This window comes from Pygoscelis adeliae, unplaced genomic scaffold (assembly GCF_000699105.1).
Source record: "Pygoscelis adeliae isolate BGI_AS28 unplaced genomic scaffold, ASM69910v1 Scaffold386, whole genome shotgun sequence".
In the NCBI taxonomy this organism is placed as follows: domain Eukaryota; kingdom Metazoa; phylum Chordata; class Aves; order Sphenisciformes; family Spheniscidae; genus Pygoscelis; species Pygoscelis adeliae.
In genome coordinates this window covers 2,583,672-2,610,163 of record NW_008824940.1, presented here as the reverse complement: position 1 = coordinate 2,610,163, position 26,492 = coordinate 2,583,672, and the positions used below count along the sequence as shown (strand labels likewise).

Here is a 26,492-nt window from a genome sequence, read left to right as displayed (position 1 = left end):
GTTCACAGGGGCCCACTTCTCGAGCTTGTCCAGGACCCTCTGGATGGCATCCCATCCCTCTGGCGTGTCAACTGCACCACTCAGCTTGGTGTCATCTGCAAACTTGCTGAGGGTTCACTCGATCCCACTGTCTATGTCATTGATGAAGATATTGAACAGTACCGGTCCCAATACAGACCCCTGCGGGACGCCACTCGTCACCAGTCTCCATCTGGACATTGAGCTGTTGACCACTACCCTCTGGATGCGACCATCTAACCAATTCCTCACCCACCGGACAGTCCACCCATCAAATCCATACCTCTCCAGTTTAGAGAGAAGGGTGTTGTGGAGGATCGTGTCAAAGGCCTTACAGAGGTCCAGAGAGACGACATCTGTAGCCCTTCCCATGTCTACTGATGTAGTCTCCCCATCATAGGGTGTACACTTCTCAGGGGGTGTATATACCACAGGATACAAAAAAGTGAAAAGAAGCAAACCAACCACCTTCAGAACCAGAAGCTGGTGGCTGAGAGGCTAGGGCTGACTAGGTTGGATATTGTGCTGCTTTAATACAACAGCAGAGCTATCGGGACCTGATCTTTTATCTTTGCACGGTACTGCACATCTAGAGTGACTACAGGTGTCTCCAGCAAAGCTCTGCATTGTGCCATCGAACTAAATATTCTGATAACAAGACCCTGTAATATACCAGTATTGTAATCCTTTCATATCCAAGTGCATGAGGTGAGTTTTAAGTGACAGTAACAAGCCTGATGCAGTCCATCAAGTCTATATGTTACTATGTTGTGATACATCTCAGGTGCTGTGACGTGTTGTATTCAAGAGGTGTCTTTTGCTTTAATGATACTATTTGGGGTCAATTTCCAACATTAAGTCTTCTTGCAGAAATGCTTATTTGTATTCAGAGATTTGCATGCTTTCGCTCAACAGTGGAGAACATTATTTTCTACCTGTCACCTGTGAAAATGGCTTTGTATCAATCCTGTTGCTTTTTCTGTGTGTAACCTGAAAGGCTTCACTTTGGTTCAACTTGCATGTATTCTATGAAATAGCTCCTTCAATGTCAGTTGAACAAGCTTAGAAACATGCAAATAAATAACCATAAATAGGTTAGGTGGAATTCATTAACTTTCCTTTGGTATATTGCCATGGGCCAAAAGCAAGATCAGAGCTGTATTCAGAAAATGTTGAAGATGTTAAAAACAAAAAGAAGAAATACACCTTGATTCTCTGATGGAGTGAGATTCTGTTTTATTACTTCTCCTTTTGGAACTAACATCTTTTTTTAGTTGTGATGGGTCATATAGAAAGAAACGCTGACAAGCCAAACCCAGTATGAGTCCTACCTTTTAATGAAGCTTTGAATGAAGTTGTTTGCATCTCTAAAAGTCTGGTGCTAACCATGCAAATTTGGACTTCTTTCATTGTTCCACGGTGAGATTATGTACATGTGCATGCACTGTCTATTTGAAGTGACTCATTTCTGTGCCATGACTTTTGGATAAAGGAAAAAAAAATTCGGACTGCAGTTCTTTTTTTTCCTGTTCTTTCCTCTGCATGAAACTTACTTGCATGAAAAAAAACAGTAAGAAAACCAAAAAACAACCCAACCTACAACTGTCCATTTTCTCTGCTTGTCTTTCTCTCCTCCTGAGCTTAAATATTAAATCTGAGAAGGCTTCCCGGAATCTGACTGTGAACCCTGTGTCACTGGGTTTTGTAGCCAGGAACTCATCAGATGATTTCTAGGTGTTGAATCAGCTAAGAAGGAATCTTCTCCCTGAATATAATACAAATTGTGTGTTTCCGTTTTGTTTTAATTTACTCTGCAAGTAATATTTTTCACTGTACGATTAAAAGTCTTATTGTTTCTCACTAAATGGACTTAGTTAGACAGAAGCTTTTACGCCCGTTACGGCCACTACAAATGATTTAGAAAATTTGAACATTTAGATTTATTATGAAGAAATGAACGACTGCATCTATCTTGAGCTGCCTTTGATCTGAAGACCAATTATTGTCACACAGCCCTTGAAAACAGTGCAGTTAAGGTGTGTGTTTGTTTTGCTTTTTAAATATTGCTTAAATGTTTTTTGGGAAACAAAACTTTTCTGCAGTGTTTTCTGGAATTCTTCATATAAGTAAATGTTCTGATTTCTGATAGGAGGAAAAAAACCGTGCTGGCTATGTATACCAGTCAGCAAATTCTAAAGGTCACTTTCTTTTTCTTTTGTGTAAGATTGATATACAAACATATTTTTCAAGATAGTTCCTAAGTCACTCTGAAGGAATCTGCTGTGCCATTTGACCATGAGATGTTGGCAAGCAGATCTCTGGTTCTGCCTTGTTGCATTTCAATTTGACTCTCAGTGAAATTGGAGAGCTCCTGAAAAGAAGCTGTACATGAAGCTGACAGGCTTGAGTCAACCAGGTGGGCACATGAGGCTGCTTATGGGGGAGCCTGGTTCCTAGGCACCCATCTCCTTTGCAGCGACTGCATGCTTGTTCAGTCTTCCTGTGCTGTGTGTAGCATATTATTCATAGGTTTAAGAATTGTTTCTCTAAGACCTGAGGTCACAAAATTAAGTTTAAAAAAAAAAAAAACAACAAAACACACCAGGAAATATTTGCTTATGTAGGTTAATTACATTGCTTTAATTTCCATCCTCCCATAAAATAGACAAATTATGATAGCTATGCGGTAGCCCATTTTATGTTCTGCAGTCATGCCCTGCTTTTATCAGTGTAATCATACATTCAAATTACCCTTGCATGTTAACAAATGTTGATGTACTACTCCCTAGTTAAGAAGTAACTAATGTTCCTGGTTTGGAGATGTAGAAGCTTGAGGTAAAGCTCTTCTGATGTGTAAGGAGTTGGTGCAGAACTCGGGTGGGAGCTCCAGACTTTTTGGCTTCCTCTGTATTCTGCTTGTAAGATGGCCTCAAGTTCAAACTCATTGGCTGTCCACGCTGGCTGCAAACCTGTGTTCAACTGATACTCGGGGCATACTGCTACCTCAACGCGCATGGAGGAGGAGCCCCAGTGGTGGTTGCCTGGCCTCGCACCTAGCAGCTGCCTCTTTTCACACTGCAGTGCCGTTATGTGACTGAAATTAGGCAGTCAAGATAGGTGTAGGGTCTTTCTTAGAAGGACCTCAACGTGGTTTGCCACCACCACCATTGGAGGTGAAATTTGTGAACACGGTGGGCTCTGTTTGCCTTGCACTTCAGCACGGATGTGAATTGCTTTAGCCCCAGGCTACCGTTGAACAGCGATGTGGGTGCCTGAGGCTGAGCCAAGAGACGGAGTGCAGCTGTTGCTTTATCCTGCTCCCTGGCACAGGCTTGCTGTAAACAGCGTAGCTCTGGTCTCTGCTGAGGTCAATGTGATTCAGCTGGCAGCTGATGGGCCAAACATGTCCCACAGTATGATTTCATCTAGCCTGTCTTCTTTCTCTCAGGAGTGCTGCAAGTACCTTCACCTTTTCCTGGGAGTTTGGGGTGGCTATAGAGGCATGCCAGGACCAAAAGCTACATCGCTGTAGTCTGCAAGGAGGGACCCAAAGCTGGGACATGAATTCTGACACTTACAAGTATTGGATCATTGTGTCATGATAAATTGTGCTTGCTTTTTTTGTCCTTTGTAATAGTCAGCCTGACAAGGTAAATGATTCTGCTGTGGTGTTCAAGGTGGTAGAACTGAAACTTTTCAGATATTTTGTGGTAAAGCTTCTGAGCATTTAAACTTTGGTCTAAGTCAGTAGTTCAACAACAGTTACGCCTTAGAGCTCAAAGCCAAATGGGATTCACAACTTTAAAAAATGTACCCCAGCTTTTATGACATTGAAAATACATGATCCCAGCCTTGGTAAGCATGATCTTTCATTGACTGAAGCGGGCTCTGATGACAGGCACAAATCCAAAACAGTAATGACACTGTTAAGACTACGTCCCCAGCTTTCTGCTGATCTGGGATGGTATAGCTAAATCCAGTATTAAGGGAAGTACTCTAGTTTATCATAGGTGAACTTGTGTGTATATAGTTGTGTCTACTGTAGTATATACGGCTTTTATGCTTAAATTATGTTTAAAAATTCTTCAGTATCTCTTTAAAGTAAGAAACAAAGGGTAGCTCTAAATAGAAAAATTTTGCAGTGCTTTTTAACCCTGCTGCACTTAGTATAATCTTTTTTGTTTCATTTTGTGTCCCCTTATGGAAGGAAATGTCTAGACTCTCTGCTGTTTATGGTTTTTCTTCTCCCGTTTAGGAAAACATGCCTTCATGCACAGAACTGTAGCTCAACCACTGATGGTCGTTGGCCTCTCAACAATTTGAGAAATGTTGTTCATATAATATCTAAAGCTTTTGAAGTCTAAGCCCAAAACACATTAGTTCTGGGAAACAAACAAACAAACTCCTATGTAAATCAGCATGATAATGAGCTTTCCCTAAAATTCTTCAGTTTCCTACTGGTGTCAGCAGTGCTTTCCATAAACTGTGGTATTCTATTGCCTCCAGGCCTGTCAAAAACAGAGTTGTAGATTCATGAAACTCATTGTGGGGAAAATAACAGGGGAGTTACTTTGTTTACACTTGGGATAGTGATTTATTTGCCACCTGATTGCTCTCCCCTCTCCTCCCCCCTTTTAAATTTGCTACAAATATTTAGTAGCTAGCTCAGCCAGAAGAAATTGTATTGAATCAAGTGTCTTTGCCTTAGCAATCACAGAAAGGCTGCAGGTTTTGTCTAATGCAGAAAAATATCTGACCGTAATAATTTCACTCAGATGAGACTAGCTGCATTAACTCTCCCGTTGCTGCCTTTCATTCGCAGCAGTTGAAGAAAGAAAAAAGATTTTTTTTTAATTTATTTTTTTTTTAATTCTGCTTATTTGTGTGTGTGTTGAGGGGTGAGATTTCCTTTTGCCTTTGCTCTGAGAGTGACAAGATGAAACTGGAGTTGGGAATTGGTAAATGAAAACAGTACAAGGCTGTATTATGTCTGTGTGTTTCTTTCCAACAGTGCTAGACCAGTCATCTCTGCTGCTCTAATCTTGGTCAATAATAAAAATTTTCAGGAGAAAAGCTAATGTTTACAATGGTGTTACTGCTTGGCACTAGGCTTCCTTACTTAGCAGAGATTCTGTGTACACAATCCTGTTTAACAGAGTAACTGTCTGCTTTTATCAGCATCATCTCTGCCTTTTGTGGAACTGAGTTATTTGTTGCAGATATTTTCTTTGTAAACGGATGCTTGACCTGCTTCAGTCTTTTTAAACGGAGTTTGAGAAAAGGACGTGATTACTAAGCTCAAAGCCAGACTTTGTGCCTGTTGCTACTACTGTTGTTCATGGTCCTTGAGATAACTGACAAATTATGGGTTGTTGTCAGGGGGAGAAAGTATCTGAATCAGAATGAAAGGAAGTCTGAAAATGGTTGAGATGGATTTTTTTGTTTTCATGGTAATTAAGTTTCAGAGTTGATAAACTTACCTTTTTGCTTATTATAATAACTACAGAACAAAACTAGGTAAGTCTTCATATTGTTTTTGGAAAACCAGAAACTGCCTTGACTGTCTGGCTTGCAATCAAGGCACAAAAGAATGCTTGAATTTTTTTTTTTTTAATAATTATTATTTTTTTACCCTTTAATGCCTCTTCAGATTCCTTGTTTTGCACTAATGATTGCCTCTGAGAAGATATAATACAACTTCTGAGAAGAATAACAAGTTAGTTTCCTTAACTTTCGGTATTTTGGACAATTTTATAGATGGATATTCAGAATTTAGGATCTTAAATCTAAACTTTCTTGTGTACTCCCACCATGACACATTCACAAGGTACAGATTAGCAATGTACTGTCGATCCTTTTCCTTCAATATGACTTCAAATTTGAGTTTCCACCTTATAGTCCCTGAAAGAGGTGCAGTTGCTCTTCTATCCTGTCTGTTTAGTAAATCTGTGGGGCCTCAGATCTGACTGTAGTAGTTGCTCAACCTTAACTTTGACTTGTGTTTCATCAAAGCTGATAAAGCTTTAAGGATTCATGAAAAATGAATGCTGCAATGTGTCAAATAGATCCTTTCCTCCTTCTGGAGCATATGCTGCTCTTCATAAAAATACTCCCTGTTGTCACACTCCCTGAACACTTTTAACAACTCCTTTGAAATATATGCTGATTTAGTCTTGTCTTGCAAGCCTAATACTTAATTCCAGCTAGTGAACAGCAGCCAAACTCTAGTTCAAAGGGAAAACCAGTAAATTTCAACAGTATGTGACATCTGATAGCCTGGGTGTCCCATAGTCATGCTGCAGTCCAGAACACAGTAAAAAAGATGGTTCTGACAGTGCAGAGGCAGCTTTGTGGCTGGCCTGGCCACAAATAAGAACTGTGCTGTAAAAGCACAGACCCAGTTTTCTGGCTTGGTCCATAACTACACGGCAGTCTGTCAGAGCACTGACTCCGGGTATCCTCCAGCAGAATTCAGTGAATGTGACTAGTAACATCCTTTCTTTGGAAGCAGCATAACGCAGGGAACTACGTTCTGTCTTGTTTTGTATCTTTGAGGTTGGTAATAAGATAATCGTGAGATGTACTCAGTTACCAAGCAGCATCCCAGTGATGCTGATTTTTTGCATACAGTCTGTCACAGTTAATATCATCACTGTGATTATGAGAACTTAATCTTTGAATGAAGGCTAGTTTAGTCAAGTGATTCTTCCAATCATTTGCAATTGGCTTTTTCTGCCAGTTTAAAGTTGTAAACTAATTTTCAGAGTGGCTAATAGGGCAAACATTAGGGTTTTTTTCACTGCTGAATGCTGATCTGTGAACTATAATACACTACGCTGTGATCACTGGGGCAATGCAGAAAAGTGGTCCTAGGGTGAATATGCATGAACCTGGGGTAAAGCAGTCTGTCTTAGTATTAATGGCTTGACACCCATCCTCTCTACAGAAGGTGCAATACACAGAATTCTGAAATCTTCAAAAGGGAAAATTTACTTAGTCGAAAAACTTGCACTTTAATAAAGGTGCTCACTGCTTCTGCAACCTTTTTTTTTTTTAAAAGTTTTGTTTTTATTCTTCTTTGCTGATCATTGTTCATCTACAAATCTGACTATGGTCTTTCCCCAAAATAAGGAGAAAAGGATGCACCATCAAGAAGTGCCATAGATTTCATGTAGTCTGTTTGGGACTTTGGACAATGAAAGTACTTATCGACTGCTGATTTGAACAGCAGTCTAAAAACTTCAGCTGTTGGTTCAGCTCTGTGATAAATAGAATGTTGCAAGAAATCAGCCTCAAAACAATACTTACAGAGTTACATTTACAAGGAAAAAGCTAATCTATCTTGGAATTTATTAAAAAGAGAAAAAAATACACCATCGAATATTTAAACTGAGATACTGTCACCATCCATGCTGGGATTAATCTTGTGACAACTTTATATGTGTGTATGTTTTGAGGTGAACCATCCTACATGACATTTAATACATGCTGGAGACCATGTTCAGAGGCTTGTTGTAAAATCACAATTTCATGTGATTCATTGTGTCTGATGAATCGCAATTTGGAAGAACTAATATTCCTCTGACTGCAGAGACCTCCTATAAGGATTAGCTTTGGGTATCTTACTTTTAGTTGTAATCTTAGTTAAAGTAGGGAAATCTAGAGTGGATCTGCTGTGATAACAAACAAGCTGTGTTAATGCTTAATATTCCCTATCTACATGCTGGAAGTAATGATGTATACTGTATTTATAGGATAGTTTAAGTAGATAATGGTTGTGACTTGCTTTGGAAAGGCCAGCTTCTACTGAAATTCTAGATTTTATTGATCATTACTTAGTGCCTTGAAATAGATTTTTCTCATTTTTTAATGAGTGTTGCCCATTTTGAAATTACAATGTTCGGTGGTACATAAGGATTTTTTTCAGTAGCGCATGCAGTCTTTTAGGCTGGCACATAAAGCTTGTACTGTTTACAGGAAAGTTAAAAATAGCAGATTGAATCCACATCTGCCCAACATCCAGAATATTAAATCAAGAACTCTGTATCCATATGTGAGCGCAAGTCTCTTGGCTCACAGAGGATGCTGTGGCTTTATGTAAACTTTATTTTCATTTGTACTGTAATAATACTGCCTTTCCTCACTTAACATTTTCTCAGTGCATAATTTATTGTGCTTTTATGTGGGTCCTAAATGACAGTCTGGGAGTCTATCAACATAAAGAGGAAATCTGTAATCTAGTTATGAGGTGGCATACCTCAATTTGGTATGTACAAGTTCCCAGTGCTAATGATGGGGATGTCTCTTGATGTTTGTTTTTAAAAAAAAATTGGGAAAAATAAAAGATTCAGAGAAAGGTCTCATTTATCTTCGTATGCTATATTTTTAATTCTTAAGGAAAAGAGTAAAGGTCTTAGCTTAACCCAGACATATGAACTTCAGTGTACTGAAATCTTTTTTCTTTCCATTGTAGTGCCTTTTATTTCGATTACTTTTCTTATCTCTTACATTTCTTTGGGCAGAAGATAAAGCTCAGCATAATTTTATTTTTTCAGATGTTTTTGATATATGTTTTTGGCCAGTGTGTGACCTGTTGGAGATGTGCAGATTTGGCAGGTTTTTTCTGCTCCCCAGCCAAGGTATTCAACATTAAATGATGGGTGACTCTCAAGTGGTTTAGTTTGGATAAATGTCTAAAAGTTTGGAGCTTATCTAAACCTCCTTGGCCTAGAAATTGATTTGCCTGCAGTCAGGGAGGAAGGAACAGCTTTTCTGGTTGAATTTCATACTCTTCTTAATTTCACTTAGGCCAGATTATCCCATAAGCAATCTTTTTTTTTTTGATGCTTCATTCCCTTTCATTGCCTTTTATGACCCAGTGTAGGAAGTGCAGAGGTGTAGGAAAAGTTAAATAAAGTTCACCTTTCTCATTTTTCCCCCCAAACTACAGGCAAGGTTCAAATTAGGTTCAGGGTTGAGGTGTTTTTTCTGTATGCTCTCTCAACTGGCTAGCTCAGCTCTAGTAAACATTGCAGTGGAAATATTCTCATGTGACGCTTGGCACGCTGCTAGTGCGGCAGGCAAGTGTGAAGCACCTGTTTTTAATTTAGTCCACTGTTTCTTTTCTTCTCTACTGTTAAATAGGACAGAGAAATGACAGATTCTGTAGAAGTAGTAGGCTCTTTGGCTTGCAGAGAAATTTTAGGAAATGTTATCCTTAATGACCTGGCATAGTGAAAAGTATGTATGATGTGAGACATCTACTCATTATGGCTGTCTAGCATCTGTCAAAATTTTTAATATACTAAGAGTGTATAAACAGGGAAAATTATTGAACTGGTAACTTTCTCAGATCATCTGAGATGGGTAAGTATTTTTGTAGTGTCCTGGATACATAGGTTTGGAAGCCTTTTTCAATCAGTGATAATGAATTTGGGAACAAGTGAGACGTGAGTGACTTCTGGAATCTTCATTTGCCCAATGTCTGTGAATAATAAAAAGGGAAACATATGTAGTTTATTTAAATACTCTTTGAGAAGTTTTGAATGCTACTTCGTTAGTATTCATTTGGGTATAAAGATTGAATGAGCACATGGGAAGTGCCAATGTCTCTCTCTTTTGAGGTAGGATTCAGGCAGATTGATTGCTCTGTAGATGCTTAACTATTTTGCAGATGGAAGACTGCAGATGCTACATCAGAGACTGTTTGAGTTGTAACTCATGCCGAGGTACAATTAGATTATAGAAGGGAATAGCTTAGGTAAAATATTAGGAATTTTCTTCTCTTTAAAGGCATTGGGTTTGTTACAAACTACCTTTAAAATGAGGGCTCTGTTTTTCAAAGCAGCTTCTTGTGTTCCAGTGGGGTATTTTGATTATTTTTTTTTCCATCTGAACATCAGAGTCTTAATAACTGTATGGTCACCGAGTCCATCTCTGAAATCTCAGTTTATCTGACTAGGCTAGCATCACGCAGCAGCTGTGGGGTAGAACGAAGTGGGGATGGAATTCAGTTTTGCAGGCAAGCATTCAGCTGCTTAAGCCATGATACTGCTCTTTCTCTTCCTGCAGTCTTGTCAGCCTTTGTCATGGTGTGCCTGCTCATCTTCTGCAGCCACTGGGGCGGGCGGAACTGCTTTGTTCACCACATACCCTGCAGTCACTTGACTGCTATGAGCTGTGGTGTTTAAAAAAAGTTTCTTAGAATATTAAGATTCTTCAGCATATTTAAACAATAATTAAGTAGTAAGTATAGAGTATTTCATACTAGATACTGGCTTTTTAAAGGAAGGATTGTTTTTCCTGAAACTTGCAGTGATTAATAGTTGCTGCTTTTTACATTATACATGGTCAAATGATGGATGTCAACCTGCAATAACAAATTGCTTTAATTTGCCTTTTTTTTTCTCTCTCTTTACTTCTGTTGGGTGCACGCTTACAAGGTTTAAATAACAGCCACTGTAAATTTAAGTACTTTGTTTTGGCACTCAAGAAATATGATTATACAACAGTGTGGATGACTTATTTAAGAGGTGTTTGTGTGCCTACTATTTCAGCCCCGAGTCTTTTCTACTACTTACAGAATCTGACTTTTTAGTTACAGATGCAACTGTGTTTTATTATATGATATGTAAAAAGTGAGTTTTCATGAAATTAAGTTTTTAACCTTTATTTCTTTCAATTGTTGTAAAGTCTAACAGTTTCTTAAAGTGTTTTTCCAGGAGGCTGGTAGCTGATACCACTCACAGGACTGATAAGCTGCAGTTGACAGAGTTTCTATCTGCTGCTGTGGTAGCACTAAGTTAGGCTGAAATTATCAAGTTAAATGTAGGTTGAGGGGTAAGGGGAGGATAGAATGGGAAGAGAGAGCAGCAGAGACCACGGGTCATGGGAAAGCGGTAGGAGTTGCAGGCAGGCGTAAGCATTCATCTGCTTGAGCCATGAAACTGCTCAAATCGCTAAGGTCCAAATGATGAGATCTCTGCCTCAGTTTCTAACCCAGGAGCTTGAGGACTGTAATTTTACAAAGAAATGGTATAAATATTGATCTCTTGTGCATGTCACAACTTTCAGAATCCATTTATTAGCAGCGTGCAGACCTTGGCAGGACCTGTCTGATATGATTGTTGTTGGTAACTAAAGGCCTGTGACTTTGAATGTGGTCCAAGAGCGGGTAAATTTTTACAATCCTTCCTCAACGTAGAGTGGCTGTGCAAAGGGGTGTGTACTGGGTGAGTTTGCAGTGACAGTGTGTGCAGACATTCTTTTTTTTTTTACTGTGATTTCTCACATCACTGTGAATTAGCTCCCTCAGACTTGAGGCTATGTTGTTCCCAGGATGTCACAAGCTATGCTATGAAAGGAAAAAAAAAAAAGTAAAGTCTGTTTCTAGCTTTAGTATGAATGTCATTGCCTTACAGAGAAATGTAATGCTTGTATTTGGCTTAAAGGTAATTTTACTGAGAATTTGACTTGAGTATAAACTTCATCCATTGGCCGGGAGGTTATAGTCAATGCTTCAGTGTAACTAAACAATCAGATTATATGAGTAGCAGAAAAGACTCTGGGCTAAGATAGTACATTCAAAAACACCTCGTAAAGAACAGTCATCCACATAGTTGTATAATCATATTTCTTGAGTGCCAAAACAAACAATGTCATAAGCTGGGTTTCACGAATGAGCACCCAGTTTATGGACAACTCAAGCAAGAGTTGGGCGTTTCCGAGAGTCCTTCGGAAATCTTAGCCGAGGGTTTGAATTGTGACAATCCTTCCTTTTCTTTCTCACAGGCAGAGTGAGTGTGGGTATAGTACTGATGAGAAAGCTGTAGTCCTTCTCTGTTGGCCACCAATTCATTGGTCAGCTGGTGGGAACATCTGCAGGGAAATACCTGCTGAGATGATATCATTCTTGACTGAAGTGCCTTAATAGTTAATGAAATTCTTCAAAGCAGAGCTGTGAGGCTCTGTGGAGGGGGTTCATAGCACTGAACACCTTCAGAGTGGGTGTCTGCAGTTGGCTTTGACTCCCTTCATAGTTAATGGGGAGAAATGGGCACTTCTGGGCTGCGATTCATCTCATCCTAAAGTAGACTTCTGACAGATCAGACGAATGATGCTCTAGAAGTGCTTTTTCTCTCTCTGCATTGACAATGAAGTGAGAGAGGACTGGCTCATCTGAGACCAAACATCTCCCTTGTGACTCTGACTAACTCACTGCTGAAATCTTAGCTTTGGAGCAAGCAGCGTTTCATGAGGCTAACGAGTACTTCCTGACTCATCTGACAAATTTCTGTTTTGGTGCTTGGAAGCGCTAAGGCTTCTTAATTTGGCATGAGAGGATGTTTAACATTGGCCAGAAAAATAAGTTCTCCAACACAGACTCAGAAATGGCTGGGTTGTTTTTAATTAAATCTTTTATAAAGAAAAAAAAAACCAACCTGAAGCAAAGACTGGCAAAGTTAAAAAAGACTGAAAGCAAAGCTTTATCATGGAAAACATTAAGCAACTTCTAAGCTTAGGCATATACCATTTACAGTGAATTATATATTTCCTAACTTCTGCAATTCAGTATTGCAAGAAAAGTTCTTTGAGGATTAGTTCTGTTTCCTTCTTTCCCTAAACTGCCAACTGTACAAAAAATAATAAAGTTTTCTGCTCTCTTCTGAATGACAGGTTATTTCCAGATGTTTCACTATTCCAATCATACAATATTTTCTTCTTCATACTTGTGTAAAAGCATTAAAAATGCATTCTAAGTTTGGATGCCCTATGTATTACATTAACTGCATTACTCTTCTTCCCACCAGTTCTTGTGGGTGCTCAGTTGTATTCTGTTTTGGCAGTCTGAGAGACGCTTCTTTCAAGATCAGTTAAAGAGATAATAAGCACAGGTATGCTCTTGACACAATTTTTGCTTTTCTGGATCAGTAGAACTGCATTCTTATTTTAATGTAGTGCCTTGCCTTGTTTGAAACTTAGTTTCTTAAAGCTTTTGCTTTTGGTATCCAAGGTTTTTGGAAGAATCCTTGCTTCCATTTAACAAAAAAGTTGCTAATATGCAATTGCAGGGGAAAGAATTGAAAGCTTCAGGTGATGTATCTAATGAATAAGGAAACCCCAAAACATAAAAATAAATGAGAACTCAGGTTACAGATCAACCCCTGGAACTGGCAGTGTTGCTCACCTGCTGTAATTTGTTCTGTTCCTTTTAACTGAAGTGCAGTTTCTTGAGTGATTTAATTTTTGGAACAGATGGTTGTTTTGATATTAAGGAATATTTATCAATTATAAATATGGCACAAATACTTTGTCGTAGTTTAGAAAAATGAATAGTTTCAGATACTAGTTTCTCCTGAGATGCAATAAATGCCACTGGAGCATGAAAAGTATGTTCTAGTTCTATTTTTAATGTGTGTTCTGTGTACCAGAGGGCAGATGAAAGATGTGGTATCTGAGTACAACTGTAAAGTAACACCACGCTGCTAACATGACTAGTGGTTGTAATGTTTGGGTCTGAACATAACTCTGTTGTGGAGTTCATTGTATGAAATGGATACTCATATAGAATTATGAAAGCCAGAGATGAGCATCGGCCCCTCAATCTTGTCCGTGCTGTTGTTTTGAATGGTTGTCTGATTTTCACTGTAGCCTGAGGGTCAATTTTGCTGGATGGGAATTGCCAGTGAATGTTATAATGTCATATGTTACTAAGATAGCCTAAGACTAAAATTTTCAAATGTTGTTGCCGAAGGCCAGTATTTGAAATTGAAAAAAAATTAAAAATTTAAAAATTTTAAATTTTTTTAAAATTTTAAAAACTGCTGTATTCCAGCTTTTTGTCTTGGGAACCGAGAGGCTTGAGTTTGAGTGCTTCAAACTTTAGGTGCATAGGAAGGAGGAGATGCCTTGCTGGGCCACATGAAAGGACTCTCTAGCATGCACCCAAATGCTGTGGCTAGAAACAGACTTGGATGTCAACTCTTCTTCCTCCTCTTCCTCTATGTGCATGTGCCAGCTTTCCAAACAAAAGCAGTGGGCCAGCCGGATCCGGCCTGTGAAGTGCCAGTTGGACCACTTCGCTTAACACAGCTGTTCCCAGATTTGTCTCTGGAGGTGGGGCACTGCCAGTTTTAGTGTGTTTGTGTGTGAAGTGGAGCAAAGCAATTGTCCTAATTATTGCAGTTAGTAATGCTGCCGTATAGTGGAAAGGCTCATCTGAAAATTAAAGTTTTGCAGTTTCCTAGCGACAGCAGGGCTCTGGATTTGCCTGGTCCTTTCAGGAAAGTTAAACAGCCGACTTTCCTTAGCCAAGAATGCTTCCTCCGCTCAGCTAATACATAGTTAAAATTACCTCTTCAGCACTCACAATATTCACAGAGCGGAATGACTTCATGGGGAAGGATGTGAAACTGCTTTCCAGAGCAAGATTTGACACACAGGAAGGAAGAAATGCGAAAGAAAGGTCTGACTTTCCCCCCTGTGTTTGCTGTTCTGATAACGTTGGCTTTTATAAGAGCCCCAGTTGTTAGGCTTTTTTTCCTTGCCTTCCGTTTTGCTAGGTGAGAGGAGCAGAATTGATACATTGTGGTGTGCGGTGTGCCTTTCTCACCAATAGATCATTTTGTAACATAAAACCTGTGGCAGATGAAGGTAAGATTAAAGCCACAACTGAGTAAAAGGCAAATGACAAGCTCAGGCTGAGAACACAAATTAGAGGTGTTGCCCTGGTTTTGATAAAACAACACATGCCTGAAATTGCCACTTTACAACAGTCCTTTTGTTTTCCTGAGCAAACAGACAAACAATAGACAAGCACATTTCAGATTTTTTGCCATTTGATGCCCAGGTTTTCAGCGTTCCTAAAGCATTTCACAAATCCATTAGAGCTGTGAAAAGTGAGATATATCTAAGTTTAGATTTTGCTTCATTTTATAATCAGAGTGGGTGTGGATGGATAATACACCAGAATCAGAATCTAATTTTCTCTCGTCTACCCAAGATAATAATCCTTTAAAAAAAGTGAATTAAAAATTATTTGGCCAATATTAAAGTTGTCTTCTTTCTCCAATTTGTGATTGGTGTAATTAATAAAACCCAAAAATCTCACTGTTTTTTCTTCAGCGCTTACTATATGTGAACAGAAAGAAATCTTCTTTTTTCCCAAATTAATATGAGGATTCATACTTAATTTAATTCTCAGATTTCCTGTCCTTTGAGTTCTCAATTCCTTTGGCCTGTGAACTAAACACTGTTTCCAAAGGAAATGCCCTCACTATATCAAAAAGTGTCAGATCTCCAGTGTGCATGCTTGTGTTTCCTTTTCTGAAGTAGAAAGTAGGCTGAAACTTGTAGTCAGACTCCAGCCACAACTGAATTCTTGTGCAAAAGTTGATTGCAGCTCATAAGAACAACCTTCCTCCTTAAATGTGCTTTGTAAGCAATTTCTAAACTATTACAGTTAATTTTACTTCTAGTATTTATAGAAAAGTGCAGCACTTGGTTTTAATCTACAAGAAGTTAAGCTTAGTCTGAAAAATATGAAATGGTTTTTAAAATGCTGTTTAATGTCATTCTAATATATACAAGTCTATATTGCAGGATAAATCATTACTGCCTAGTTGGTTTTTATTTTTGTAACCAATTCTGTCCCTATAGCAAACCAGTGAAGTTAGCAAAGTTCATGCTATAATATTGCAAACATGAAGAGGTTGAATTGAAATACTCTTGGTTTCAACCAGAAATTTCTAAATTTAGAAAAAAGTTGCAAGTTTATGTCTCATGAGACTTTTATCTTCTAAGGCAACTTCTGGTTATATTTTTGTATTTTACTATGTGATTGTGATTGGAAAAAATTCTTGATTTTTTTTTTTTTTTAAAGAAAAGTAAGCAGATTCTTATAGAATAGCATGATTTTAGAGCAGTGAGATTTTAATAAAACCCAGTGCATTGAGAGTGCCATAATAGCATCATGGATGTTGACAGTGGTTTTACACTAAAACTGGCTTGTGTTTAGGATCTAATGGAAGGCACTGACACTTTGCTGGTATAACAAACCGTGCTGAAAAACTACCTTAACAGTTCTGTTGGTAGTTACTACTATGCTTTATTGCCTTGAGCTATTCCGTCTCCCAGTTTCTGGGAGTACAGGGTGTATTAAAGTTGAGAGTGTTGTGCCTTTTGTTTTAGCTTAAGTGAAAGCTGCAGAGAGCTCCTAGTTTTCAAATACATTTCAAATTTTACCATAATTGTTTCCCTATAAAAACTTTGGTATTCTTTCCTTTAAAGGACCTTGCAGTCATGCAGAAAAAAAATTGAATGTGCATCCTGAAGTTACAGATTCTTGAAGATAGTTACGATGATTTTTTTTTTCTTCCTTTAGGAGCATTGTTGTTCTTCTGAAAAATAACTTTGACAGTTTCATCCAGTGGATTTCAAGGATAACACATTTGTTTATTTACTAACTATGAAGGACACTGATGCAAATAGCCGATAATCTGAAGCAATAGTAATCTGAAGGTTCATAATTTACCAGGATGCTAGTGAATAACAAGGGGCAGAGTTCTGCATTTTCCTCCAGTAAGGTTTCTATTATCATGTTAAGGTTTGGGGTTTTTTTAAATCTATTATGTATAGATAGGTTCCAAGTGCTGAAAAATAATGAACCCATAATAATGGACTAAGGTTCTTGCTCTCCGCACGGATAAGGCTGGATGGAGGCAAGTCTTAGATTAGAAGTTGAAAGCAGTACAGACTTTTTCTGACTTTTTCTTCTGTTAGGCTTCCTAGATTCCATTTAACTTTCAGCATATTTCAGGCTATTTCTTCATTTTCTCGTTTACTACTTTTAACTTACAAATCCCAAAACCTGGTGCCAAAAGTTTCCTTTTGTTGTTGCTAGCAATGCCATAAATCATACAAGTCAAATGAAGACTTGTGATTTGCTTAGATCATTAAATTATATGATGCCTTCAAGTGCATTCTAGATAGAGAAATAAGTCCTCTGGTTTTAACCTGTGTAATAATGTTTTTCCTGTTGAATTATTTATTAGTTTCATAGTCTCCTGTTTTACCACAAGTAATGATCTCTAATCTTTATTTCAGTTGTCATAGTTATTTATCTCTTGCCCTGTCTGGTCTCTTAAGACACGCTAGTGTTAAAATATGTAAACTGTAGTATAAGAAATTATTTATGTGCCATCTGCTGCAACAATGCAGAGACCTAATCAAGACTGTACTAGTAATACTGATGAATTACCTTAATGCACTAAAATATGTACACATAGCATAATTGTTTTACAATGGAAACAAAAGCTTAGACAAATGAACTGCAATCAGATACTTAATAAAGTGAGATCAATTTTGGGGTTCGTGACAAAAGAGAAGTATTTTCAGGATGACAATAGTTTCATATGCAACTACGAGAGAACAAAAAGTTGAAAAGAGCTCTTATGCTTAAGAAGAAATGAGGAAGGACACATTTTTATGGGTATGTTCTTTTGAATGTGAGTTGCTGCTGCAGAAACAAAGCAATGAGTTTAAATGTTCTGTTCCAGAATCATGCAAAATTGGTCATGTGCAACATTAAGCACATCCCCACCCCTCCACACCCTCTGGTGGGTGCATTGTAAAGATCTTTGTACTTCACGTGGAAGCCTTCTGTCTTTACAGAGGGGCTGTACCTTCCCCTGCTCTCTTTCCTTCTGAACATAGGAAACCATATCCATTGGTCTTTTAGACCTATGTGAAATGTTTCATTATTGCATAACATTCCTCATTCATTAAAAGATTTGATCAAAGTTGGCATTTAGCTCTTGCTTCACACTTGTCTATAAAGGAGGAGGTTGAACCTAAATTTGGAAGGGGAAGGCCAGAAGTATGTTTGGCTGAACAGGCTCTCCTGATATGGAGGATGGGAGTTGAGGATGAAGTGTGATTGACTTATGTTTCTATTCATAGATCAAGCTTTGTGAAGCAGATATTAGTGCTATAGTATTTCTTTTTATGTATCTCAGGAAGTTTAAGGGAATTCTTATCTCTTTCTTATCAGCCATACTAAATATATGGTTGAAGTACAGAGCCCCATGTCTGTGTTTAAAGAACTGTAGATGAAAGATTTTAGCATAAATCATAAGAAAAATACAGGACAACTGAAACAGAAATATTTGTGGTGTCACATATTAGCATTGTTCATTGAGCGATTCACAAAACTGCCTACACCAAGAAGAGAGATGTAACCCTGAAAACAGTAGTACTGGGGAGCGTGCTTAGTGATCCGTGACGCTGAACACCATACTCGGCACCCTGTGCATTGGATACCTCTTAGGGATCTGCTTCTTTAATAAGCATTTATTGTTGGTCATCTGTTCTCCACCCAAATTTGCATTCATTTCCAGGGCCCACTGGACTCAAGCTATGTTTCGTGAGCACATTAGTAAAGCTGGTCTGTAAGTAGATCTCCTTCCTCCCTGCTCCAAGCCTGCTGCTGTTCCCGCTGGAGGGGGGCTTGGAGAGCTCCCTGGGAATGCAGCTTCTCATCACTGCTCTAGTCCACAGCCACTAGCACTTCTGATACTCTGCTTCTGTCCGCTGTCATTTGCTTCTGTGTCATCCCTTGATTCCCATGATCAGACCGGATCCATTCAATTACCTTCATGGGCCTTTTTTTCACTTGCATGCATATTTTTGTGATACCATCTTCATCTCTGCTAGTCTTCAATTTGTTTTATTTTTATTTTATTTTACCTTATTCACACTTGTGTTCATGAGGTGTGAATAAACAAGAAAAACTCATTCTCATAAATCTTTTTATCAGTGTGAATGTATATCTAAGTGATGAATAATTACCCTTTTTAATGCAGATGCTTACTTCTGTTCGTATGTCCATTTAATGTGTTTCTGATACTACTTACATTGTTACCTCGCAGCAGTCAATAGAAGACAAATTTCAGTTGTAGACTACTACATGTGGCAATGAACTGTGTATAGCCTTGTTTCAATAAATTCTGTTACAGATCATTGCTCACATTGTATTGTAAAATGCAATATCTGTGTGCTACATGAACGCATTGTCTAAATTCTCTTTAGCAGGATGGTGATTTTGATTTCACAGTGCTCTGGTTCCACAAAAACCATTTATACAAGTGCTAAAAACAGTCCAAGGTCTTAATTTTTTTTTCCTAGATGGTATTTGATTCTAGGTCTGCTTGTTAGTTTGTCTTAACTTCTGTTTTATAGATCATTTATGTTTTCCAAAATTATTTTGTAATATTGGGGTAATCCAGATTTGGCTGTGTTTATGGAGCTGGGGTTTACTGTTTCAAGCCAGCTCAATTTGTGTGACCCTACAGTGTGCAGTATACTAAGAATTTTGTCCATGCTGTAGAGACCTGGCTAAACAGGAACTGGAAAGATCATCAGTAGATGTTGCGGGATTTGAGGTCCCACAGGAATAAGGCGTTTTTCTCATGTTGCCATGATTTTTTGTTGGGGTTTTGTTTTTTCTGGGGGGGAGGGCTGCGTGTTTGGATTTTTGTGGTTTGTGTTTGCTTGTTTGTTTTGTTGGGTTTGGGGGTTTTTTTTGCTCTTGAATGGTGATGTTTTGGTCTTAAGGCAGGTCATTGTCTTTGGACTCAAAACGTTCCTTGTCCTTTAACAGGGAGTCTGTTAGTAACCAGAAGGACTGGCTGACCCCAGTGTGGTGTGTTAGCATAGCCTGATGGAATTGTACAGGAGTGTATATTCATTGCAGGCTTTTCCAAGAACTTAGAACTTGCATACTAAGTATGGGGTATTGATTCTTGTGATGTGTAACCTTGGTGAAGCCCAGGTAAACTTACTGCTGTGTTTGGATCTTATACATCAGACCTGCTTTTAGATTTCTTGTTTACTAGTAGCTCACCCTTCTCTGTCATTCCCCATCGGTACAGACACTGTTGCCCCTTCAGAGATATAGGATTTACTGCCCAGCTGCACTGAAGCTCTGGAATCTGTTTTTAACCTCAGACTCCCCTGTGGTTTCAATGCCAAGGTTCTAGTCTTATGAATACTTTGGATTTAAGTTCATCCATCTATCCCATAGCGGTGAAAGCAGACAGACATATAGATACAGACCTTTAAAAAGCTTTAAAGCAAAATTTTCTTAGGTAGCGTAGAGGATATAAGGATCAAGGAAAAAAACTCAGCGTTGTGTCCTCTTCTCCAGTTACCTCTTCTCTCTGTACTGGCCTTTAGGCTTATATGAGAACCAAATGGTCAACTCAGAATCTTTTGCCTGTATCTCAGCTGTTCTGCATAATATGGTCTTAGCTCTCTGTATAGGTCATCTTCCACTGACGTAAATTTTTTTACTTCCATTTCTGACTGGAATACTACCCAAGAGCAGTGGAAGTCTTGCTCTGGCTACTTGTGGTTGAATCCCCTCATTCCTGCACCCCCCATCTTGAAGAGTCAACTTTCACAGTAGTTTCTTTCTCTACTGTTTAGGAATTTCCTGTTCTCCAAACCTCAGCCTCTTAGGACAAACTTGGCCTCGCAGTTTTCCCTAATTTTCTGCTACATTATTGTTATTAGAGGTTCCACTTGAAGGTTTGGAGCCTTCCATCCAATTGGGTGTTCAGGTTGTCAGACCTAGTTCAGAGAGCAAATGCAGAACTGCTTCTTTACACGGGGTATTCCTGATGCAGAGATTTCAAAACCTCAAGCAGAATTCATAAACTCTGCCTCCCAGTTACTGTAACACTGTGATAATTTCCTGAGTAGGTTCTTATCTTTTATATGAATGGTAAAATTTACTTGTACCATGAGAAAATGATCCTTATTTGAATACATTGATTTCGTCTGACCAAATGTATGTGTAATTTCAGGATTTATTTTAAATCCTATGTAAGAATAAAATTGGTTTTCAGATTATATTTTTTTTTAGCACTTTTCCCCCTCCCTCTCTCATTTCAGATGTTGCAGTTGTGGACATGAGTGATATTTCCAAGCAACCATCACTGTTCTACCACCTTGGCGTGCGTGAAAGCTTTGACATGGCTAATAATGTTATACTCTACCATGACACTGATGCTGACACTGCTCAGTCTCTCAAAGTAAGGTTCTCACTTCAAAATCTGCTTCATTTCAGAAATATCTTTAAATACCTGATCCTGCAAATGTTTGTGTTTTCCTGAAACTTCCATTGAATGTGATTTCCTGATAGCTACATAACAAAATCATGCTAAGAAAAGCAGCTGCTAGCAAAAATAGTAATTATTAGAATAGTATAAAAGCTCGTTTACAAGAAAAGATCCATAGTTTGGTATTGATTTTGCTTCAGATGGTTAGACTTGGAAGTGAGAGTGCAGATCTGATTTTTTTCTTCGTTTCCCTCTTTTAATTAGAGTACATGTAAAAAAAAAGTTATGGTCTGTATAATAACGACACTTCAGCAAGGGCTGTATTGCAACCTACTCCTACTATTGAAGCACTTCCATCAGATGAGGTTTGTATCTCCTAAGTGCTGAGTAGCTAAGACTGCAGGAATCTCCTTTTTATTGCTGTTTGAAGATAAAAAAAGAGATCCTCACCAAATCTTTTTATAGGCCTGTTGTTCATTTTTACAGTAGGATAACACATGCTATACACTTAAGTCCTGAAATTGCTGTTCTGGATGCAAGTCATACATTGTGGATGCAAGTCATATATTGTGGATGTTTCTGTCTTTCTCAGTGCAGGTTCTCTTTGTTTTAGATCATATTTAGACTTTTATCCTCTGTAGCATCACCTACTGCTGCTTTTAATATCATCCATTTTCTTGGTACCTTCACGGAGAGCAGTATTGTTCACACTTTATGGTTTTTTCCTTATTTTGAGCTATTGCCCTTTACTACTTCATATTTTTCACACCACCAATGTCCAAAAATCCTTTTTGGAATTCTCCAACCTCTCTTGATCCTATAAGAATATTAAGTTTAATCCTAATTTTGTATGAGTCTCCTTCTCTTTTCCCAGAAAAGCTCTGCTCTGAGAGCAGAAGAGGAAAGAGAAGCTGCGACAATGTCATCAATTTTAGTCTGATGTGTCTAGTATCCCATACTTCCTTTCTTCAGGTGGTGGTCCACATACACATTCACATTCTGTGTGACCTGGAGTCACAAGAACTCAGCGTTGGAACCTCTCACACTCTTTGCTCAAACAGGTTATCCATATGGATATGCGCTAAGGCATACTTGCATGCCCTCCATTCCTCTAGCTAATCTGGGTGCGCAGGCATACAACTTTTCATCCTGCATTGGTAATACACCTGACTGCAAAGAGATCTTTCATTTTTATTTTTCATTAACACTTTTTTACCTTTCTTTTATGCTGTCACTCAGATGTTCTGATCAACTTGGTTGTCCCAAGGGTGTGCCAAAGTTTGGGAAGCAAAGGCTAGTCATCTTCTATTTGTCTCTGCCCAGTGAGGACCTCTGTGGATGGCTTTGATTTCTGCACTTTGTGCCAAGCACATATGCAAGCACCTGCTCCATAACTGGAGTGCTGAGTGACCTCCAGGGTTACATCCATCCATGGGTTGGATCTTCAGATGGATTGTTGCCAGAACTTGTAAGTCTTTGCACTGTCAGTTCTGAGGCTTTTTTTCTAAGGATGTAAAGCTCAAGGATAAGTCTGGGGACCTGGGAATACTGGAGTGTGACTGGGTGACTTAAGGCTAGAAAAGCTATTATCTGCCTTCATCTCTCTTCTGCTAGGATCTCTGTCAGTGTCACCAATCTCTTCCTTATTTCCCAGTTGTTAGCATAACCTCCTTGGCCTACGTAGGCCCCTAGCGTGTCTTGCTATGGGATTAGAAGGCTTGATTTAAGTTGCTGGAACCAAGTAGAAGAGATCCTCTGGATCAAGTGCTAGAGTAGTTTGAGCAGGGCACTGGGACACGGTTCAGTCCTACCCTGATGTCCCTGATACCTCTTCTGCAATTGAGCCCCAGTTCAGTGTTGGATACCATTCAAATATGCTAATACACCTTTCTTAGGAATACTTCAGAAAGTAGACAGGGATTGTTCTTGAGGTCTGTCAGTGAAGAACAGGTCATGACACATTTTATGGCGTAGGTGCTAGATAGTTCTCAGAAGACTTCATTTCTCCCTGCTGAGAAAGACCTTTATCTGCAGTAGGTAAAGCTCTACTGGAGATGCTTGCTTAGCTAGGTAGACATATTAATTTTCATATATGTAATATTTCAGCTGTCTAAGCCTTCCATCACTTTTGTTCTGAGGTATTTTATTGGGCTTAAGGAGTTTAGGTTAATCAGTAATTCTCTTTAGGTTTTGGTACCTTAATATATATTTTTGACCATCTGCTCGTGTTTCTTTATTCTCAGATTTATGACTAATTCAGTCAGGTTTTTTTCCCTTCTCTTCAGGAATTTATTACTTTACTTGGATCTAGGTTGCTGTGCATGCCTCTTAAGAGTGGCTAGCCTAAGTGTTATAAAGGCAGTATTCATGACTGCTATTACTTCTGTTGGGAAGATCTGTGAAGTTCAGGCAGCCTGACTTTATACAGCTTATTTCAGTGCTCACTGGACATGTAAGCCATCACTAGAAGGAGGAGGAAGTTACTTACCAGCAACTGGAAATCTTTGAGGTCTGGTTTACATGTCCATTAATTTACCATCTGCCTCATAGTTTCAATATCTCTCTTCAGATTTTGAGGTGAGAAGAATTAGTGTGTAGGAGGAGTGTGTTGGTCTGTGCCCATCAGGTGGGAAAGGGGCCTAGGTATCTTAAGGATATTCTTTCAGAGAAAAAAAATCTCCAGCTTTGAATGTTTCTGTCTTACAAATGCCCGGAGTGTGACTGGGTATGTGGAGTGCCCAGCCTGAGAAACTCCAGTTACTGGCAAGTATAACTTTTTTCATCTGAGCACTTCTTTAAATAGGTTTCTTCTTTGAATTGTTAATTTTTTCCTAACCTGAACTGCTAAGACTTTTCTTGATGTTGTTCTGTCCCTTTACTTGGAATTTGCTGCGGCAGGAAGTCTGGATTATGCTGTGAAGAACACATCTGTATATATATATAGGTATACCAGTTATTTTTATTGGAAACAATAATTCCCAGTAAAAATGAATAAACATTTTTATTCTTTTTTTTTTTTCCCCAGGATATGGTATCTCAGAAAAACACAGTAAGTATTAAATCCACATTCATTTTAAAACACAAAATGAGGATACTACATTTGAAGCAACTCTAATAACAAAGCTGCCAAGCATATATATGCTCTATATGATTGAAGGAAGTCTGTTTTACCTATATACAATTCAAACTAGTGGAAATTTTGTTGACTTCCTTTCCAAAGTAAAGCTAGATTAAAAAATTACTTTTCTTTAGAAGTTCCTTTTAAGTTCTAGAAAAGTGCCAGTAGATACGTTATATATGTAGGTTGATAGATCAACATGTAAACTCAGAAATTAAGTCTCTTTCTCCCTCTACCACTTTCACCCACTTGTGCAAATGTGTATGCGTGTGTGATGCCTTAATAGGGCTTACTCTTGTATCTCAAACAGCTTTGGCTGCTGTATACCCATCCTCTTTCTCACAAATTCACAGATTTTACTTAGGAACGCAAAAGCTTATTTCCCCAAAGTAAAAATATTCTTACCCTTAATGCAAGTAAAACCAAACAAATAAGTAAGCCTGAACCAAGATAAAATTTAGTGGTTATTTTCGGCTTGCTGCAATATGCCACAATATCATCTTAGACAGTTATATATTTTGTCATACGTCACATCATGTCAGTGGGTATTTTCATTAAACACTCTACACTGTTATTTTGAGGACTATTGAATTTGCAAAAATATTAAACTTCCATTTATTCCTTTCTGTTTTCCCCCATTCACCATATACTTTTATTCTGAAGAATATTGATCAAGACTAAAATAATAAAATGTTCTTAGAGTTCGCTAATAATTTAAAAGAGAACTAGAAGAAATAATGCATTAGTCACAGCAGTTTATTTTGAGCTGCTGTTTATACTTGGCCACAGTGCTGCATGCAGGCTAAAGATAGATCAGGTTGAGCACATGAGTAAATTCAGGTCATTTTCCTGTCTGTCTTGGTGATCTTTGAACTAGTTTCAATGTGGGGTGTGAACTGCATTTACTGGTCTGTAGCTCTGTGAAGGGGGGCCTCAGAATGAGGCAGATTTGCTTGTGAATGTTACTATCCATCAACTGGTGGATGATCAAAATGTCACAAGCATGTGTTTTCCCCTCCAGAGCAAGAGGGTGAATTGTGACTGAGCCATTTGGTGGTAATTCCAGAAACGAAGTAAAGGCAAAGAGGACAGTGGCAAGTTCAGCCTAGTGCAATCAGATTAGCCGCCTGCAATCTTTTCTTTTGGCAGATTCTTTCTCCCACAGAGGGAAGTATTTACCTTCACGTAGAAGAGAAGAAAAGATGGATCTGGTGACACGGTTCCTACAGCAGGGCCTGGTATTAGACCTGTAAAAACCATGTGGCTACCAGAAGCGGGGCAGGGAGGCATCCTGAAACTAGAATCCTTGTCCCTCCTTTAAAAAGGAGGGGTTGCCTAACCCACTTTCTTAAAGTGCTTAAATTAAGAAAACAATTGTGAGTAAAGTACAGTGAGGAAAAAATAAATGACTTTAAATACCAAGTATGGATTCTTGACCCTTTTGTGTTATTTGAAGTTGTTCATATTCTCTTTGATTAGATAAATGTGCTACCATATTGCATTCTTTTATCAGTTTTTTAATCAAAAATTACCACAAACTAATTAGCAAGCTAAATAGTTAATAGCCTAAAACTTTATGTTTTTCTAAGTTGGAGTTCACTTCAAATAGACAATTGCTTTCCCCTCCTTTCAGATCCAATGAGTTGTCATGAGAGGCTTGCAGTTTGCCGCTGCCCCAGTATGGTGCCACTGCTTCATTGCTTGGTTAAATATTCTACGACCGTATGGGCAATGTCTTGTTTGAAGTTAATTGCTAATGAGGGTTGCTGTGCTAGTTAAGTAGGTACAGAATTGGTGTGAATTTACAATCAAGTACGTAGTTACATAACCATTTCAGTTTAAATGCTGAATATTAGATACAATAGTTAATACCCCTGTACTAGGGTTTTGTGTTTTCCTTTCACTTTTCCTGATTGAAAAGTGTGGGTATGCCTCTGCCATAGCTGCAGAATAGCAGAAAGAGCTTAAATGCACTCTTCATTAGGGTCTGGAGACATGTTGGAAAGAGAATAGATACTCGATCTGCTAAGCCTTCCTCCAACCCAGAGGTATCCACAGGAGTACCACTGGTGGTTTTATGAAGAGAAGTCCTCTCCCTGTCTTACAAGCTCTGTGTCCACGCATCTGCACTGTGTGTAAGGGAAGGGGGACAACTGAGGTTGCTACCAGGCACAGCACACCATTTTTTCAGCAGCACAAGTGGAACTTTCTGTGCTGGCTGCTGTAGATCGGAGCTT

At 38.6% G+C, this 26,492-nt stretch overlaps 1 protein-coding gene across 1 annotated transcript in view; it reads left to right on the top strand.

Moving 5' to 3' along the window:
• The window catches only part of MAP3K15 (mitogen-activated protein kinase kinase kinase 15), a 93,665-nt gene that overhangs the window by 6,391 nt on the left and 60,782 nt on the right, over positions 1–26,492 (top strand). The window contains exons 2-3 of the mRNA XM_009325484.1: positions 20,971–21,110; positions 24,163–24,186. Of these exons, the coding sequence (XP_009323759.1) occupies positions 20,988–21,110; positions 24,163–24,186 (147 nt within the window). The 5' untranslated portion in view covers positions 20,971–20,987. The remainder of the gene's footprint in view (positions 1–20,970; positions 21,111–24,162; positions 24,187–26,492) is intronic.